The 18,766-nt window shown below is 33.6% G+C and overlaps 1 protein-coding gene across 10 annotated transcripts in view; it reads left to right on the top strand.

Annotated features, from left to right (window-relative positions):
• Fhos (Formin homology 2 domain containing) overlaps positions 1–18,766 on the top strand; it is a 164,656-nt gene that overhangs the window by 134,088 nt on the left and 11,802 nt on the right. For all 10 annotated transcript variants that reach the window (XM_083039225.1, XM_083039224.1, XM_083039226.1 and 7 more), the window contains 12 exons: positions 2,053–2,563; positions 3,031–3,293; positions 4,537–4,668; positions 5,072–5,408; positions 6,603–7,221; positions 11,761–11,919; positions 12,440–12,622; positions 13,695–13,814; positions 14,757–14,891; positions 15,695–15,837; positions 16,316–16,583; positions 16,974–17,097. In XM_083039225.1, coding sequence (XP_082895351.1) covers positions 2,053–2,563; positions 3,031–3,293; positions 4,537–4,668; positions 5,072–5,408; positions 6,603–7,221; positions 11,761–11,919; positions 12,440–12,622; positions 13,695–13,814; positions 14,757–14,891; positions 15,695–15,837; positions 16,316–16,583; positions 16,974–17,097 — 2,994 coding nt within the window. The remainder of the gene's footprint in view (positions 1–2,052; positions 2,564–3,030; positions 3,294–4,536; positions 4,669–5,071; positions 5,409–6,602; positions 7,222–11,760; positions 11,920–12,439; positions 12,623–13,694; positions 13,815–14,756; positions 14,892–15,694; positions 15,838–16,315; positions 16,584–16,973; positions 17,098–18,766) is intronic.

Genomic DNA, 18,766 nt, shown 5'->3' with positions numbered 1-18,766 from the left:
TTGTCAAACCGCGATGCGTCGCGAATTATGAATAGCGCCTTTTGATCAGGTCTTTCGAGTGCAGCATCCCGGGGTTCAAGTGCTCCGCAAACTGTCGGCTTGACATGTAAGCGAACGCGTTAATTCTACATTATGTGACGGTTATTCCGTCGCGCCGGTATGTGTACTTGGTGAAGGTGAAGCGACTCAAAGAACCTATGTATAATGGAGAGGAATTAATAATCAGAAGAATAAATAAAAAACATGATAAAGAAAGATTATAGGATCGTGAATGCGATTTTGGAATTTTTTTAGGGAGAAAAATAATTTATTGTACGCACATTTAAGCATAATTTGATAATTAATTAATAATTATAAAATTTTTTATTACAGACGTCGCTTAAATCAATTTACTTTATAATTCTTTATTTTATAATGAATAGTCATATTTGCTCTCGATAGATACTTCGATTAATTGTAGCACGATTACAAGTGATAAATTTTTCGAGCTATTTGAAGACTATAATACAGTAATCTGTAATAGAGTATATGGTGCACGTTCGATGTGCGCTGATTGTATGCGGTGCGATCTATATCTAATCTTCTAATTAGATGCCCCGTCATAACTTATGCCTTCTGTAATAATAACTGGCTGGATTAACGTTTGTGTCAGTGGAACGTGTTTAAATCGCTTTAACATCATCGTCATTGCTGACACGAATGTATCGCTGATATGATTCACATGGTCGCGCGAATACCGGAATTTTGATGATTCTAGTGATGTACGTATACATGTAAAGATATGTAATATATGTATATGTTTTATCTTCGTTGAGATAAAATCTTGTTCGATTGCATTATGCAACGTTAAATTTGCGTAAGTTAAATATTGATTGAAGCGCGAGAATATAAAAGTGAAAAAAGAATGATTAATTCTCAATCAATATTATTTTCGATGTCAATTTATGCAATATGATTTGTGTAACGTGATTTGGACGGAAATTAAACATTGTTAGAATTCTCGCAAACAAGATCGATTTACAATTAGTCGAATTGGATTTTTGGGACAGTTCGTCGCGACAATAATTTATAGATTCGATTCGACAAACACTCGTGTAATTGGTTTATATAATTAACGATTTTGTTACCGTAAAATCAATCGTTCGAATCGCTAAGTAACATAGATTATTGTTTGCCTTGTTTTTCAGCTGTATTATTGTCCATTATAATTATTATTCGACAAAGAATTGATTTCATTTTTTTTCACCGCTTCTAATTAATTTTCGTTGAAACAGCTTCCACCTGCAAAAGCACGAGTGTTTGCAACAGCTCTTTCTCATATTTTTCGCGCATTTTACAAGCCAGGCGTGCCAAGCGTAATTTATTTAAAGCAGCAGCGAGCTTTTGTTGAAACATGCGAGTTTTAAGCGGCAACGTATGAGAACAAGCAGTTTTTGGGCGTAATTTCACATGGGGTAAAATCCGAGTAAACCTACGATCGGTAGAATTTACACGTTAAATTCCGGTCGCACTTATCTGCGGCCCGAGGACGAGTCGGAAATCAGTTTCGTAAACAACGAAGCGGCATAGTGCAAAAATATAGGCAACATCGTTTCGGATCGCCGAGATTTTGATGGATTTCACATTTCGGCTGCAACGATGCTTTTATTTTTCGTTGCGTATATCTATATTGAAAGAGATTTCTGTGTCGACTTCTCTTTCGCTTATATTTTTGCATTCCGGTAAAAATAGCAAAATACCATGGTGCAAACAATTTTAAAATCTGGAAAAAAAACATTGAATAATGTGGAAAATATTTAAAATAATCGAAATATTTTTTACATTATTCAATATTTTTTTTTCCAAATTTTAGAATTCGTAGATATTGTATCATTTAAAATTTCGCCCTTTAATTCGCACTGTAGTATTTCGCTATTTTTGGACAGCTATGAAATCCATCTTAGGAAGGTACATTTACGAATAATGGCCAAAGACTTTCTCTCTTTATACGCGATTGTCTGTAACAATTTTACCCTCCATGTTTAATCTCGCAACTCGTTTGCATTCATGCAGCACTCGGCCAGGTGATGCTGTACGTCGACGGCATGAACGGGGTGATGGAACATGGACAGACGGTGGAATGGCTATATACGTTAATTGCAAGTCGTTTTCGGCTGGTGGTGAAGACGGCGTTGAAGCTGCTGCTCGTGTTTGTGGAATACGTGGAAACAAATAGTCTGCTGTTGGTCAGGGCTGTCAGAACGGTGGATCAGGCCAGGGGCGTGGTACCGTGGATTAACGTGATGAAACTTCTGAAGGATTATGATGCCGCTGATACGGAGTTGCTCATATACGCGACGACGTTGATCAACAAGTGCTTAAACGGCATTCCCGATCAGGACACTTATTACGATCAAGTGGACTGCCTCGAAGAGCAAGGTATGGAGGGCGTCATCCAAAGGTACATGTCGAAGCAGGGCACGGACCTCGATTTGCTCAGGCAGTTTCAGATCTACGAGGCGGTGCTGCATCACGAAGACGGCGACAGAGGATCGCCGATACGCCAATTAGATGATAATATAAGGTAGGTGATATCATAACTTGAGCATGGATAATTTTATATCTATAAGATATTCTCTTTTTTGCTCCGTATATATATATTAATTAGATATTATATAATTTTTCACAAATTAAAGATAATTATGTTATAATACGAAAATGTATATCAGAGAGAAACTGAACAATTTTGTTGAAAAATAAATATTATAAATCAAGCTTAGAGTAATTATAGTATACTATTTTTATTTAATAGAAATTACATTTTTTGATGACGATTAATAAAAATTATTTAATTGGAAATGATATTACTTTGATAGAATTTCACTTTAAAGGCTTATCAAATATAACACTCAAAATTAAATATTTAGAACTTTCATAAAAGGAAAGTTATCAAAAAATAAATAAGAAAGAACATTGTGAGGATATTATAGAGAAGATATTATATTCTCTTTTAAAATCTAACGAAGACAATATTTTACACTGACTTTGCAGAAAGACTTTACGAAACCGGAAGTCTTTAGTGGATTCTCACGAACGACGAAAATCTCGGAGGCACTCGACAGGTAATTCGCCCTTGTCGATGTCCTTGAATGCACGCCTAAGTCCACGGCTAAATCATTCTCTGGGTATGAGCTCACTGAACAATACCTTGAACTCGAACTTACCAGACGATGACGACGAATCCAGTAGCTCTCAAAGTTCCCAGGGTCATCTGGGTGAAGTTCAGCTCAACGGCAGTTATAAAGAGAATAAAGGTAATTCTTTTTCTCATTGTCTTTCTTTCTTTCCTGTTATAATTATATACTTCTTATAAATATAATATATTTATCCGCGAAAAGAAGTTCCGAGATTAAATGTTTATTACAGATAAACTATTTAATTAATTTCGCTTTCGCAGTAGTAAAGCAGACATATTTTGTTACTCAAGTTTTAAACTATTTAGATTTCTATTTATAAGATATATCTATTTATATAAGCTTCATAAAAAAATTTTATTTACTCTTTGCTACTTTATTGCGAAATTACTGGTTTTTTATAGTTGATATTTTTATTTTATAGCTTTATAACTGAGAATCGTCGTAGTGAGTAACAGTGCATGTCTGAATACGTTGAAGTTTTCAGTAGATAAAGTAAAGGAATAAACTTAGTTTATACTCCTGCGAAAATTGATTGCGGAAATGTGTTTTTGCTTTACGTATAACAAGTTAATTTAAACATTTTTCTGACAAAGATTATACATTTGAGATTATTTTTTAGTTTTATTTTTTAATTTTGCTTGATACGAATTATCATGTTTATTATATATCTTTTTATTATTCTTTCTCAATAATATTTTTTCACATTTTTACGTACTTTTATTAAAAGAACTGACCATCTGTTAAATAAATTATAATAACGGTAGAGATTGAAATTATATAAGTAATAGAATCCGGAGATTAATTTTCCAAATTTCTCAGACAATCTCAATTGGCGAACATTGTAAATTGATTCGTTAGCAATTCGATTACATGGTGAATACGAACTTGGACGCCCACGGGGTACGATTCCCGCATCGGCGAATTGCCTACCAAGACCTTGCGGTTTTCAGTTCCCTTGCGCATTTCATCGGAGACGCGATACGCGGTCAGCATAAATGTTCCATTAGATTTCTGAAGATATTAAATATACGTCGGGCCGAATATAACATCATAAGTGGAATCTTGCGATTTATCTTTTTACGAAGAATGCATATTGTTATTTTTTTTGTTTGACGATATTTTTAACGATAAATAATGAATTATACATTTATGCGATAAACCATCATTTCTGCAATTTTTGTTCAGAAAATCTACGGTAAATTTAATAAAATTAATTTTAGAGTTTGAGAAGAAATTTTCATATTTTATATTGAATTTAATAGTAGAGAGAGTCAATTTGATTTTTAAATATATATTAAGATATAGTATACATGTGCGATTTGTTTTAATAGAGAAAGGAAAATTGTATCACGTGTTTCAGTGGATGTTGGCGTTACACCAGCTCTGAGACGGCGAAGAGAACGTGCGGAGAGACAGAGGAGCTTTATTAGAGAGCAACAAGAGGCTACTGCAAACATGAGAGCTTCGCTTGGTCACACCGATGATCAGGAAAGTGAGTACTTAATTTAATGAACCATTTTTCATTGCTACATTTTTATCGCTTCAATTTATTTTATTTTTTCAATTATATTTTCGATTATTATTGATAATGATTTTCGTCTTTACAAAATAGAAATCTTGTAATTGTTTAATTTTCATACTTTATATATTTATTTATTCATGCATAAATGATTTGAAAATAATTATATGAGAAAATAAAATTGAGTGTACAAATTTCTTGTGAACTATAATAGCTTTTTGAATCAAGTTTTTATATTAAAATTATCAGGCAAAAATTTAATGAAACATATTATTTGATTTTTTATATATGCACGTATTTTCTTCAAAATTAGATGCACAAGAAAATGTAATTCTACTATTGCAATAAATATTTTTTATCGTGTGTCCTATTGAAGGTCAATTTGCATCAAATAGTTTGCGATACACGAACGGCACCTCTTACGAGAGGAACGCTGATTCTCCCTCGAACAAGTTGTCTAGAACGAATAGCAGGAAGGACTTGACGCCCTTGATGAATGCAGCGAACAAGCTCGACTCGGAGGAAAAGAAACCGTGGTACGGCAAAAGTCCCAATGAAGGTGTCGAGTACGAAGAAAGTAATCACACTGACGAAGATGGGGATCGTCGAGTGGTTCTACAGCTTAAGAGGGAAGGTACCGTCAAGGATCTTACGCAGAAGTTGGCGGCACAGAATCTTATACCTAGCAGCCCTGTGGAGGAGAAAGTTTCCAGGTAATTTTGACACAACCTTCATTTCAGATGCATGTTAGTCGATTGATTTATCTCTCGCGTCTTCATTCTATATTCGTACATTTTAAGCTTTAATGTTTATTCCATTAAACGAGACTATAAAAAAAGAATGAAATTGCGACATAAAAAAGCTCGATGCATCTAAGCTTAATCAATATTTAAAAAAATAGTTATGTAATAAGAGAGAAAAAAGACCCTTTAAATATGAAAAATATTAAAAAGAAAAATTACATTCTTCTAAAAAAAATTATCTTTGCTAATATAATTTTATTTATATTTTATTATATTTATGATATTTGCATAATTTATAAAGAAGATATTTTTTATAGTATACAATTGGAAATAGTGTAATTGATTTTTACTAGATATTTATTTATCAACAATTCCTAACAAAGTTTTTTTATTTAATCGCGAAATAATATTTTCGAATGCAAAAGTTGGTTTAACTTTTATGACAAATGGAAGTAGAAAATAGCGTATTAGGATAGCGCGAGGTATTGACAACAGCAATAGTACTTGAGGGTTGGAAGAGCTGCACAAACTTTGTCGTACTCGAGCCGGAAGTTCCATCGAGTTAATTTTACGCAGGATATTGCAAAAGTAGCGCGGTTCGTATAAAAGTTAGTTTTCTGTCGCCGCCGGATGCGAAACTTTCAAGAAAATCGATAAGCAGCCCTATCTTGAGTAAGTTTTGTTATGATAGAAAAGTATTTAATCAATAAAAAATTGATTAATATATTAACACATTGCAAAATATATATACTTTAAATATCACAATATTTGGCGACACTAATTGTATACAAGTGAATTATCAAGAAAATCGGTTAAAACATTTCCATGTTATAAATACATAAAGAACATTACATTATTAATCATCAGGATTAAATTAGAGATTATTTCTGTATGTTTGATATTAAAATTTAAATATACAGTAACCATACCAGTTTTAATCCTTATACATATATGTAAACAATTAATTCACGTGATAATTCAGTGAATCAATATTGTCGAGCAAAATTAAATTAGCACATATATTATCGATGCTTTTAACTATTTTATCCCTTTTATATGCTCTTTCGCTCTCCATTTCATGCTACATTTGAAAGATGTATACTCGTGTCATTAAATATATATCGTGCGATTGTACGATCCAGCATTTTTCACGCGTATTTCCAGAATAGGAGACATGAGCGGGCTGATATCGAAGGCAAAGGAGGGCCTGGCAAAGTCAAAATCAAAGGCGGACGTATTGAAGTCACCGACCGGTGACAATCTGCCCAAGCTGCAGGAGACGAAGAAATCGGAGAACGAGCTCCACTGGGAGGAGCTGGTGAAGAAGCTGAAGAGACCGCTCGCGCTCTGCGATCTGGACTTCACCGATCTGAATTCCGATGATGAGATCGACGTGCTGGGATCTGCTAATGTGACGAACGGGGTGCCACCCCCGCCGCCGCCGATGGCGCCTCCGACCGGTGACATTCTGACACCCCCGCCCTTGCCATTGAGCGCGAGACTACCACCGCCACTTCCCCAGGGTCCGCTACCGCCCTTCAACCTGAAGGTGTTGAGGCCACCACCGTCGGCCAGCGAGGCGCCCAAGAGTCCACCGTTGTTGCTCGCGAAGAAGAGCAAGAAGACGGTGAAGCTGTTCTGGAAGGAGGTACGAGACGATCCCAATATTCTTGCGCGGCTCGACAAACACAAGATGATCTGGGACGAACTGTCACCCGTGACCGTCGACACGCAGAAGCTCGAGCATCTCTTCGAGAGTCGCGCCAAGGATCTCATCACCAAGGTGAGTAGTCTCTATGTCTGATTCTCATTACGATTTGCCAGTTTTCCTCATATACGAGCGACGAACCGCGAGTTTCATCGTCGAGCGAACAGCTGAGAAGAGTGACGTAAAGAGCGATGCTCGTTTAAACGTCTAGCCTCGGCTGCTTCTTGAGATGTATATTATAGTTTTGTATGTTCTTTGACGTTTTTCATAGGAGTTTAAAATAGACGCCGTTATTTCGCGGCGTTATTTATTTTTCTTGTGTGTTTTTTTTTTTTTTAGCAATGTCCATTACTTAGCATTACTTGTCCAAATAATAATGGCAGTGTTGACTAGTTAATCTACTTTGATGAAAAAACCGCGATATTAGTCATTCTCGAAGAAAGACGGACGGTTAATGATGTATTAGAAAATTATCATTTGTTATAATTTAATTTTTTACTTTGCTTTGTACTGATTTGCTAGCTATTTTATGATTGATCAGTTTTTGTGGGAAAAACTAATGTTCGATCTCTATTCAAACAAGGTTGGCAGAAAAATCTTTCTATGGCATTAAAATTTCGATGTGCATCAGCGTATATCAATAATCCTATGTACACAAACTTTACACGTATGTTGATTCAACAAATTTGGAGTTGCATGCATTTAAAGGGGATGATATTTTTGTATTGCATCAATTTGCATCGTATCGTTTATAATTTTAATAATATCCAAAATTGTAATTAATTATCGCACATCGCTACGTGAGATCGTAATTGGACATAGTTACATAATGAACAAAAGTTAAAGTGATTTATTTTAATTGGACATAATTATGAAACAATTACAATTTCGTGATTTTCTAAAATAAAATTTTATATCAATCTGGAGAGAAAGATGTTAATTAGCAGTAAATATATTACTTAAACTAAATATTATTAAAGCTTTAAAGTAGTATAGCTTATTTTATATATTGCAAATTACGTTAATCGCATTCTTTTTGTAAATGTATTTAATTAAAATAATCGAACATTGTTGATTTATTTAATCTTTGATTTATGATTGATTATTTAGATTTTGTTTGATAAAATCTTATTTTCATTTGTAGTCAATGAAATATTTATGATAGTGTGTTAATAAATTATGTATTGTGGAAGGTAATATTTTTCTTTATATTAGATTTTGTATATATTTTTAAAATTTTTACACTTTTTAATTTAAATTTGTTGTTAATAATGGGTAATGAAAAGTTAGATTAATTTTTGTTGAAGTTAGATCGTTAATAAAAAAATTTCTTTTGATATCATATTTTTCCGATTGGAGATAATAACATAGTTCTTTCTCTCTCTCAATATATTATAATTCTTTTTATTTATGCTTAATGGATCTCAAGTTTGTAATTATGTTAATCAGTAAATAATTAAGAGTGCCAGGAGAATATCAAAGAAAATAGCTTCTGGAATGCATTACGTTGGTTTCAACCTTTCTCGTCAAGATGTTGGTGTCGCAAATTACGTGCTTCATCTTTTGTTTATGCAGCTACTGCTGCATTTATTTCTACCGTAAAAGAAATCGCTTTAACTGTAATTATGCCTCAACTAAGAACGAGCTTCTTTTCATTCATTCATATATATTCATGATTCATCTTTTATATCTTCTAATCGTCTGAAATTGAAGAAAGTAATTAATTGCGGCGATTATTTGACAAGTAATATAAACCAGTTTTGAAACCCAATACATTTTAATTAAACTGTGAATATAACTTAATATTTTAAGTTAATATTTAATAGAGTATCGATTTTAAGTTTTTACAACTAAACTCAAACAATTTTTTAAACGAACGATTTAATCTTAGCAATTTATTTCTGATCGAAGAGAATCGATAATTTTATATATATATAATATATATATATATATTATATATATATATATATATATATATATATATATATATGTGTGTAATATGATTAAAAACGATTTTTTTCCTCTCTTTTACGTCAGAAAATAACAAAAATTTCTCGCTGACTGGCATCGCAATTGAGTAGAAAATACCGTCGTTAATTACCATAGTAATTAACGCAGCGCGATTATATTGGTTTCCTCTCTCACTTGTGCAATTCGTATGTGTGTGCAACTAAATCGCGGCAAGTATGTGGTATACGATAACGAGTGCGACTGGTGGCTGCGCGTATTTTTCGCAAGCGTTACTGAAAGCTGAATTATTCTCCGTTCCGGCTGTTTCCGACGCCGCTGTTCCTCGCCCTTTGAACCTTTACCTTAGCGCACCGATAATTACACTGTCGACCTACGCTCGTAAAAAAGGGCGAAAAAAATGGCCGTACGCCAAGAAAATCGCGAGCTCGCCGGTGACGAAGCAAGAGTGTAAAAAAAAGAACAAAGGGCGTAAAAGGGAAACTCGTCTTCGACGCGAATAATGATGTTGTGTGCAGTTACTCGTACCGTAACGTCGTAAATCAGGACCACGTATTTCGAACTAATAGGAAAAAAAGTTAAAGAGTCAGTGCAAGAAATGCGTCGCAAGGGTAGTGATTGTTGTTGAGAAGCTTGAAGTCAGTTATAAGAAGGGATTATAACATTAGAGCGATAATTGTTACTCTTGAGTATTATATACATATACAGATGAAAGGCAGACTCAGATGATTCTTAATATAATGCGAGATATATAAATGTATTTAAGAAAATATTACAGTAAGATTTTTTAGAATGCACTGTTACATATTTTAGTATATGATTTTTTTCTCTCTCTCTTATATTTTTCATATCGTATTTAATATAAATATATGAACAATAAATTGAATAACAAATATATTTTTATTTAACTACTTTTTTGTATGAGAACAAAATTTCAAAATTTTAATCATACTATTTTACGTTATATATATATCCACATGATACAATTTCATATTTATCTCTATTACACTATATTACATATTTTCTAAAATATATATATCTATGCGTTTTTATTTCCGCAAAGAGAGAGATGCGAATTAAAAGTGAAGGAATTAAGTAAATTTTTATTCATATTAATTTTCACTTAGTCTCGGCCACACACACACATATGTAATTATCAAACTAGGATTGTACAATAACATCTGCTAATTTAATAGTGGCGGTTAACCGTAACTATATATCGCGTGAGGATAACGGATATGAATAACGATTATTACGATGGTCGAATAATAGCGAGTTGGTGATAGTGATGATGGTTTATTGCAATACGACTAATCTTCTTCTTGTATTCTTGGCAATGTTGGTGCTCGCACGAAAAAAAAAAAATGAACGAAATGGCATGCGGAATTTTATAGGAGGTGAGTCTTAATTTCTTAACTTTCCGCGTGATTCTGTTGATATACATGCATGTGTTTCGAGTGGATCTTCTCACGAGTATATTTTGCTATCTGGCGCGATCGATCTCATGCCGATAATAATGCATTAATTAATGGAGATTTCGCGAGAGATATATTTCATTCCTCGAAGAGGAGTGCTATACACATACTTTCGCCGTTGCAAATCTCTCTTGCGTTTGTTATTTCGTGCACATTCCTCATCATAATTGGCCAAACTCTACTGAGGATCAATTAATGAAGGATGTTGCCGTGACGATATAGGTGATTGGCAATTACAAATTTTTGCTTTTGTTTTATACTCATCAGGTATTCAGTGAGGCATGTAATGATACCGTGTCAGTCGATGAAACGATTTGTGATTTCTCTATATGTTTTTATATAACACTTTTTTTTATTTTAAAAACTCTGTGCAAGTGTTTCCTTTTTTGTAAAATTTTATTTTTGATTTTCTGACGTATATATTAACTGATTTATATTTCAAAACTGATTGATGCAATTGACATTGCAATAAAACTGTAGCTTTTAGTTTAACTTAGTACTTAGGGTATTATGTATTTAGGACAATATGTATATTTCGTTTTCTACAAATTTGTATTATATAAATTAAGCACTTATAAAACAATTTATATTTTTTAGTGACTATTTTTTTATTTGAGATTTTATTTAAAAAAATTATTTATTATACACTATGATCTATATTTTACTTTTTCTCTTTTGATTTTTATTTTATATGAACATTCGCGTAATTTTTATTCTCATACGTAATGGGGGAATATATTTTCTGTAACAAGTGGAGTACCAATTTACGATCTTATTGTTGCATGATGGTTATTAAATTGATACCTATTGAATATATGAAACCGTCCCCAATCGTCTGGTTCATCTATGCAGCCAGACGATTTTAGATGACAAGCATTCAAAGTCACACACAGACATACACACACATACAAAAAAGTGACATTTATATATGCCATTTAGTACTCTGTACATTTTATACATATAATGTATATTCATGAATCTGTGTGATGTGTTTCAATATTTTATAGCTTTTTATATGTTCGTGTAGCGAGGTATTTTGTTAATGCACGGTAATAAATTCTAATTGATTTTAATAATCTCAAGTGCTATAGATTAATAACAAAAATATGTTAAAGTTATATTTACATTCGTAAACATAAATAAAAAATTTTCTATTGTCTTTGACGAATAGAAGCAGCAAGAAATGAATAAGAACAAGGAGATTATCGTGCTGAATCATAAAAGGTCCAACGCCATCAACATAGGTATGACAAAGCTGCCACCACCAAGATCCATTAAAACTGCGATCTTAAAAATGGATGCTACCATCATGAATAGGGAGGGTATCGAGGTGAGAATATTGCATACATCTTTTTTATTTTTTTATTTTTTTATTCTCGAGTGTTTATTTTATAATAATCATCCACGAGACGCTATTAAAAAATTATATAAAGCTAACAAATTATATGTAACATTAAAAAACCAAAGATACATATGCATATATTTGGACTATTTTTCATTTTTTTTTTATGAAATAAAAATTATTTCAAATAATTTTTCACACAATGTTATATTTTTTATTCTTTGTTTTAATTTCGTAGCTTCGATCTCACGACATATATATTCTTAATTTTTTCGATTTTTCTTCGCATATTAAACGTTTGTCCAAATGAATCACACCGATCCTGCTTTAATTTATGTAGAAGCGCTTTGGAAATTTACCAATTTCTGTTCACGGTCGACCTCACGATTTAGTTAAAATGCACTCCTATATATCTTCTAGTTTTCGAATTTATTATGATTTCTCTAATTTTTTCAATTGGCTTTTCTTCTTCGTTCGTTCCCTTCCTGCCGCGAAATCCTCCCGACAGAAACTTTTGACGATGCTGCCCACCAAGGAAGAAAAGTCAAGGATACAAGAAGCGCAGGCCGCCAATCCTGATCTTCCTTTAGGATCGGCCGAACAGTTCCTTCTGACTTTGACCTCCATCTCGGAATTGCCAGCAAGACTGAAGCTGTGGGCGTTCAAACTAGATTTCGAAAACTCTGAGAAAGTAAGTAAAAATCTGCACATTATGCGTACTTACATTTCTTCTGGTTGATAATTGAAAATTAACAATTAACAATAAATTAAATAATTAAACTAACAATAAATTTCTGTCAACTTAAAATTATCGATCTTGTAAAATTGCATTTTTTTATCAAACTGTTGCGATTACGGAAATAATAAATTTTATAACTTGTCAATAATTTTATTAAGTATCATTCTTTTTGTTTAGTATTGTTTGTTCAAATATTATTTAATGTAGGTTTTGCATGTGATTGGGAAATAGTAACTTATCAGAGGAGATCATTCTTTAATTATGAATTTAAAAAATAAAATATAATTTTTTAAAATTATTTACCAAGCACAATAATTTATTCAAAGAGACATGTTTGCGCAAACAATATTATAGATGCGGCAGCGGTTTTGATTTTTGAAATTTATATCCGCTGGATGTGCATGACAATTAAATTGGCTTCCTTTCTTTCCTTTCTTTCTCTCTCCTTTTCTCGACTTTTGCGCGCGAATTTCATCGCGAGCGTGAAGACGATGAGAAGGAATGCTAGCAATGCAGTTAGAGGACGTCGGCAGCCAGAAGAGCGTTCTTCGCGCGTTTCTTCAACGACAAAATCGCGAATTCCGATATTGTACAGGAACTGAGAAAGGTCACTTGACGACCTGGCTTCCTCGATATCGCTCGAGCGTAGCCGTATAACGTGAAATAGCTCTCATCAGGAGACTCGGCTACTTTTGTATCTATTTTGCATGCTCTTGAAATATGTGAGATAAGCCATTTCTCAATTAAATCAATTATTTTAAAATTAATATATAAAAATATTGAAGAGTTATAAATTTAAGTTGAAAAAAAGTTTGCCATCTCTTACGAAGAATGACTTTCTTCCTCTATGCTTCAACTTCGTTTTTCCGCTTCTGCGGTTAGAATACGCTTCTGGAATCCGTGAATTAACGAGCTCACAAATTCCAGTTTGCAACAGTGTATGCATAATTGTAAAAATCGATACGATAACGAGCGCATACGCGGAACATGGAAATAAACGCGGGACGGTCTTTGTGACTTTCAGGAAATCGCGGACCCTTTGATGGATCTGAAGCAGGGTATGGAGACCTTGCGAGTGAATAAAACGTTCCGTGGGATTCTGAGCACGCTCCTTTCGATCGGGATATTTCTCAACGGAAATGAGGTGGGTATTGAATGCCAGCCAAATGATATCCGTTTAATCCGTATGTCCCTGTAACCTGGCAGAATCGTAGCAGAATCCGTATAGTCCGATATCTCGATAATTTCGTACTAACTTCTGGCTTCGAGTGAGATACCTCACGTGCCATTTGGCTGACTGCCACATTTTTTTCGAAAACAATCTCGGTTTAATACGGAGTTTTATTGCAATTACGGTCCGCTATTTATCCCCCGGAACGGCGCTGGAATTTTCACGAGTTATGATGAGATATTCACTGTATTAAAAAAGTTTTATCGCATTTTCCGATGGCTACAGTTGTATCGAATTAATTTCCGGGCGATGCGGTGAATTAACACGAATACTATTTGCATTATACGAATTAAATTTTTATATCATGTAATAAAAAATTGTATAGAGAAGTTGCAAGGATCTTTGAAATAATAAATTAAATAATTTTATTAGACACATAATACATATATGTATTATATATAATTAAATTCGAATGAAACGAATACTATATAAAAATTCTAATTAAATGACGCAATTAAAATTATTGAATTTAAAAATATATATATTTCAATGGTATAAAATTTCAGATATTTAAAATTCTACAATATTATTATAATATATATCTAAATGAACAAATTTATATCAATCGCGGACACCACGACGTTACAAAATTTAAGAATAATCTATGTTCTATGCAATACTATCTTCCTTTACTTTTTATTTACCTTTTATGTTAGGAAACTAGGAAATTAGGAACTAATAAAAAATTGATGAATTTGATGAAAATTAATGATGCTTTCGTTCATAATCATAACGTTATTTTAAAAGAACCGCACTTTTTTCGCGCGCAAAAATCTCGAAATTTACGAGCGTCGAAACGAGACACGCGATTTTCCCGGCGATACGTCGTGTCACGAGGGTTTCGCCATTTTTCAGGTGAAGGGCTTTCAACTAGAATACCTCGTCAAAGTACCTGAAGTGAAGGATACGGTTCACAAGCATTCGCTGCTTCATCATCTCTGCCACATGGTGATGGAGAAGTTCCCGGATTCTACGGACCTTTATTCCGAGGTGAGAGAGAGAGACTGTTTTTAGTTGAAAGCTGAGAAAACTTTACGTTTTCGTCGAGATGTCGCGATAGTGCGACCGTATTTACGAAATAGTGACAAAGTTTGTTTGCTCGTGTCCGCGCAACTTTTTCGAAAGTCGTCTTCGTGATTTCATTCTGTCCGATTGTCTGCCTCGCTCGAGTTTCGAGTCTATGCGGAATTACTTTTTCTTAAATCGCTTTTGGAATTGTATTGATCTTGATTCTATTGATCCTTGTGTTAAAAGTAATCTCGATTGTTATAACGTGCGCGTTCTCTATTGAGTATATTTTTTTATACATCTCTTCAATTTTTTTTGGTGGCAACGCATATCAAATAAATTTGTCTTACTTTTAATTTTAAATGATACACATCTAAATTATTCATTTTTCTATAATATTAAGTATTTTCAAATACGACAAATATAAAATGTATTTTATATATTATATATAAATATAATAATCATTAAATTCATTTATTATTAAATTTATTCATTATTAACGTATTCATTCATTATTAAATTAAATTTATTAGTTAAATATAATAAATATAAAATTATAAAATATAAAATATATCTTATAATTTACGTGATATAATATCCTCTGCCCAACGTGAATGATTTCTTTTGAAATGATAAAATTATTTTTATTGTGAAAAAAGAAGAAGAGAGACAGAGGGAGAGAAGCAATTACTTTAGAGAGTTCATTATTAAACTACGTCCCGAGTATATTTCTTAAATTGGAATAGAGTTTTCTCGAGGCACCGTCGATGTGGTTTTGCTTTCAGATTGGCGCGGTAACGAGAGCCTCGAAAATCGATTTCGACGAGCTGGCGGCGAACATCGCGAAACTCGAGAGCGAGTGTAAAGCGTCTTGGGACCATCTCAAGCTCATTGCGAAGCACGATGGTTCCACAATGATGAAGGTCAAGTGAGTATAATTCTCGTCGAGTTTTACCACCTACGAACCAATTTCCGAGATTCCCTCTTGTCGTTCTGAGAATGTCTTTCTTCCCGAGCGCTCGCGTTTAAAAAGTTCCGAATGTCTTCGATAAATTCGGGAAAGAATTTTTTTTTTTAATGAAACTGGCTACCATCCAAGTGGAACTTCTATTAATTATCGAAAGGACATTTTCTTCTCCTTCGAGACTTTCCACTCGGACTTTCTGCCGGTTATCATCCGCATTGCACTTTCGATCTCCCAATAGACTTGCACATTTTTATCTCTCGTGACATTTTTAATTATGCTTTTCGTCAAATACTTTTTATCTTTCTTCAGAACGATTTATTATGATTAAAAATATTTCTAACATTTCCAGTTTGTGTTTTGTTAAAACAGTTGAGAGACACAAAATTGCTTATTAAAATATAATATACTTAAAATATACTGCTTACTCTTTGTGCCGCAGGATGTCTGATTTCCTTGCCGATTGCGCTGAAAGGATAATCGTCTTAAACATCGTGCACAGACGTATCATAAATCGGTTCCGCAAATTCATTCTATGGCTCGGTATACCATTGCATAGAATACAAGACACGAAACCGAACGAGTTCTGCAGGGTTGTATCCGAATTTGCTCTGGAGTACAGGACCACCAGGGAGCGAGTGATACAGCAACTCGAGAAGAAAGCCAATCATCGGGAACGCAATAAGACCAGAGGAAAAATGATAACGGAGGTAAGTCGTTCTTGTTTTTCGTCGAAAAATCTCTATGGCGAATTTTACCGGCTAGATTTATTATTCTTATATTTCTGATACTGTGTGTCTTATATCTTTGATGTTGAATATCTCGTTTTTGAACCTAACTTTTCCCCAATTAACATTAACTTAAATATATAGGGAGGTAATTAGATTTTCTTCTTTAGTTTTCACATTTATTTGTGCAATTGTATATATGTATATTTGATGTAGGTTTGATGTGATTCTTTTTAATATTATGTTTTTATAATATTTAAAGATTAAGTTGTCTAAATAATTTCTATATTTTTAAGATATGTATTCTTTTATCAAAATTTTCACATAATTTTTGCAGATTTTTAAAATTTCTCTCTCTTGTTTTTGTTACAGGTCGGCAAGTTTCGTACAAAAGAGGATCGAGCTGATGCGGAACTCAGACAACTACTTGGCAGTGACATTTCAGATGTCGAGAGTATCCACGGTACTTTACCATGGCGAAGACAAAGGAAAGATGGTGAGTCCTGTCAGATTCTCTCTTCCGAAATTTTCTTTCCTTTTATTTTGGTATATGTATTTTTATATTGGTTTATTTTTTTCTTTCTTCGCGTAGCGAATTTTACCTTGTAAAATGCAGCAATTATTATTCTACATTATATTAATAACAAAGAACATTTTAAGCTACAATTAAATTGAAGTGCACAATGTTGTTTTAAATACAATATGCAACAACAGCTGTTTTAAGTCAAAATATTTAACAATTATCCATTGTGTTCCATTACGTAATATATTAATTACGCAATGTATCATTAATAATATAATGAACGCGTTGCGACATGTGATATTTTGAATTTTTAGTGTCTAAATTACGAATATACGAATGTGTCACATATGCGCATTAATTTTTTTTTACAAATAATTGAATCGAAAATTACAATATTATGTCATCCAATAGGCGCACAATATTTCTTCGCTTTAACAAAAAAAAAAAATTTGTCGCAAAATTCATGCACGATCTTCATGCCAGGAGTAAATATGCGTATTTATGGTCTAAATGAGAAAAGCACAAGTCTCGTTTTCGCGATCGGATGAACGAGATTTTATCGTCGCGAGCGATTATACGATGCGAGAGACGAGGGCGTTAGGATATTCCACCCTCTATTTGGCGTCGCTTAACCCGCGAGAAAATAACGCACTCTAAATGACGGTGGCCGCGCGCGCGAGTCAGCTATTCCACTGCGGATAAGAACAAAGTGCGAGAATTTCTCTTCATCTCCGTAATGTTCCGGCTCGGCGAGGCGATGGCGGCGGCGCGCGCGAGATAAATGTCGCCCTTAAGCAGCAGCTCTTGCAGGCAAGATTTAAGGATAGCGCCGGGTCATTTGACGACATTACCGGAAAACGAGAAGTAAATGCGTCGCGCCATCGTCCTCGTGATTATACGGCGCGTTCGCGGATTCCAGGGTCCTTTCCTCTTTCCTTTTCCCTCATGTTTAGCGGAACGTGAAACTTACCGGCGCGCTGGCTAGGTCCCCGTTCGTTATCTTCATAGCACAGAGACTTGTTCTCGGCGAGCTTTTTTCCCTTTTATATACGCGACTTGAATTTTTTCGCTCGAAAATTTCGCGACTGCGAAATGTTTGAGGCTGCTTATATTACGTCGTATAAATGTAAGCTTGGCAGTAAGTAGCATTATTATCGCGAGAAGCGTCAAGGTAGGACGACTGTCTTCGACGGTCGAGTTGTTTTATAAATTACGTATTCTTGAGAGAAAAATTTCGACTTGAGTAGAATTTTGTTTCGCTCATTCTTTATCCCACTTTTTTGTGCGCGTTACATAAGATCATAACATTTCCTCAAGAGAGCAGAATGTAAAAGTAGTTAACTTCCATGGGGAATATTCGATGCGACGATATTATTCGAGTCGCCGTGAAGAGAAGTATATAATAGCGCGAATAACAGTTTCTAAGAAATTTATTTCTAGAATTCGTTCGATAGAATTTTATTAGACTCATTGTCACAAACTTTATTGTAATATTGTTCATAAACTTATTATTTTCCATACTTGTTTCTTTTCCATTTTCTTTCAATTATTTTATCCATATTTTATCACTTTATATTATCAAAAATATTATGTTATATTATCATTTTATATTAATTTATTCATTGTGAATATAATTAGCAAT

Source organism: Prenolepis imparis, unplaced genomic scaffold (assembly GCF_030444845.1).
Source record: "Prenolepis imparis isolate NDT839.2.m4 unplaced genomic scaffold, iyPreImpa1.0 SCAF_5, whole genome shotgun sequence".
Lineage (NCBI taxonomy): Eukaryota > Metazoa > Arthropoda > Insecta > Hymenoptera > Formicidae > Prenolepis > Prenolepis imparis.
Note: the sequence above shows the minus strand (reverse complement) of the source record. Positions and strands in the feature narration are given on the sequence as shown.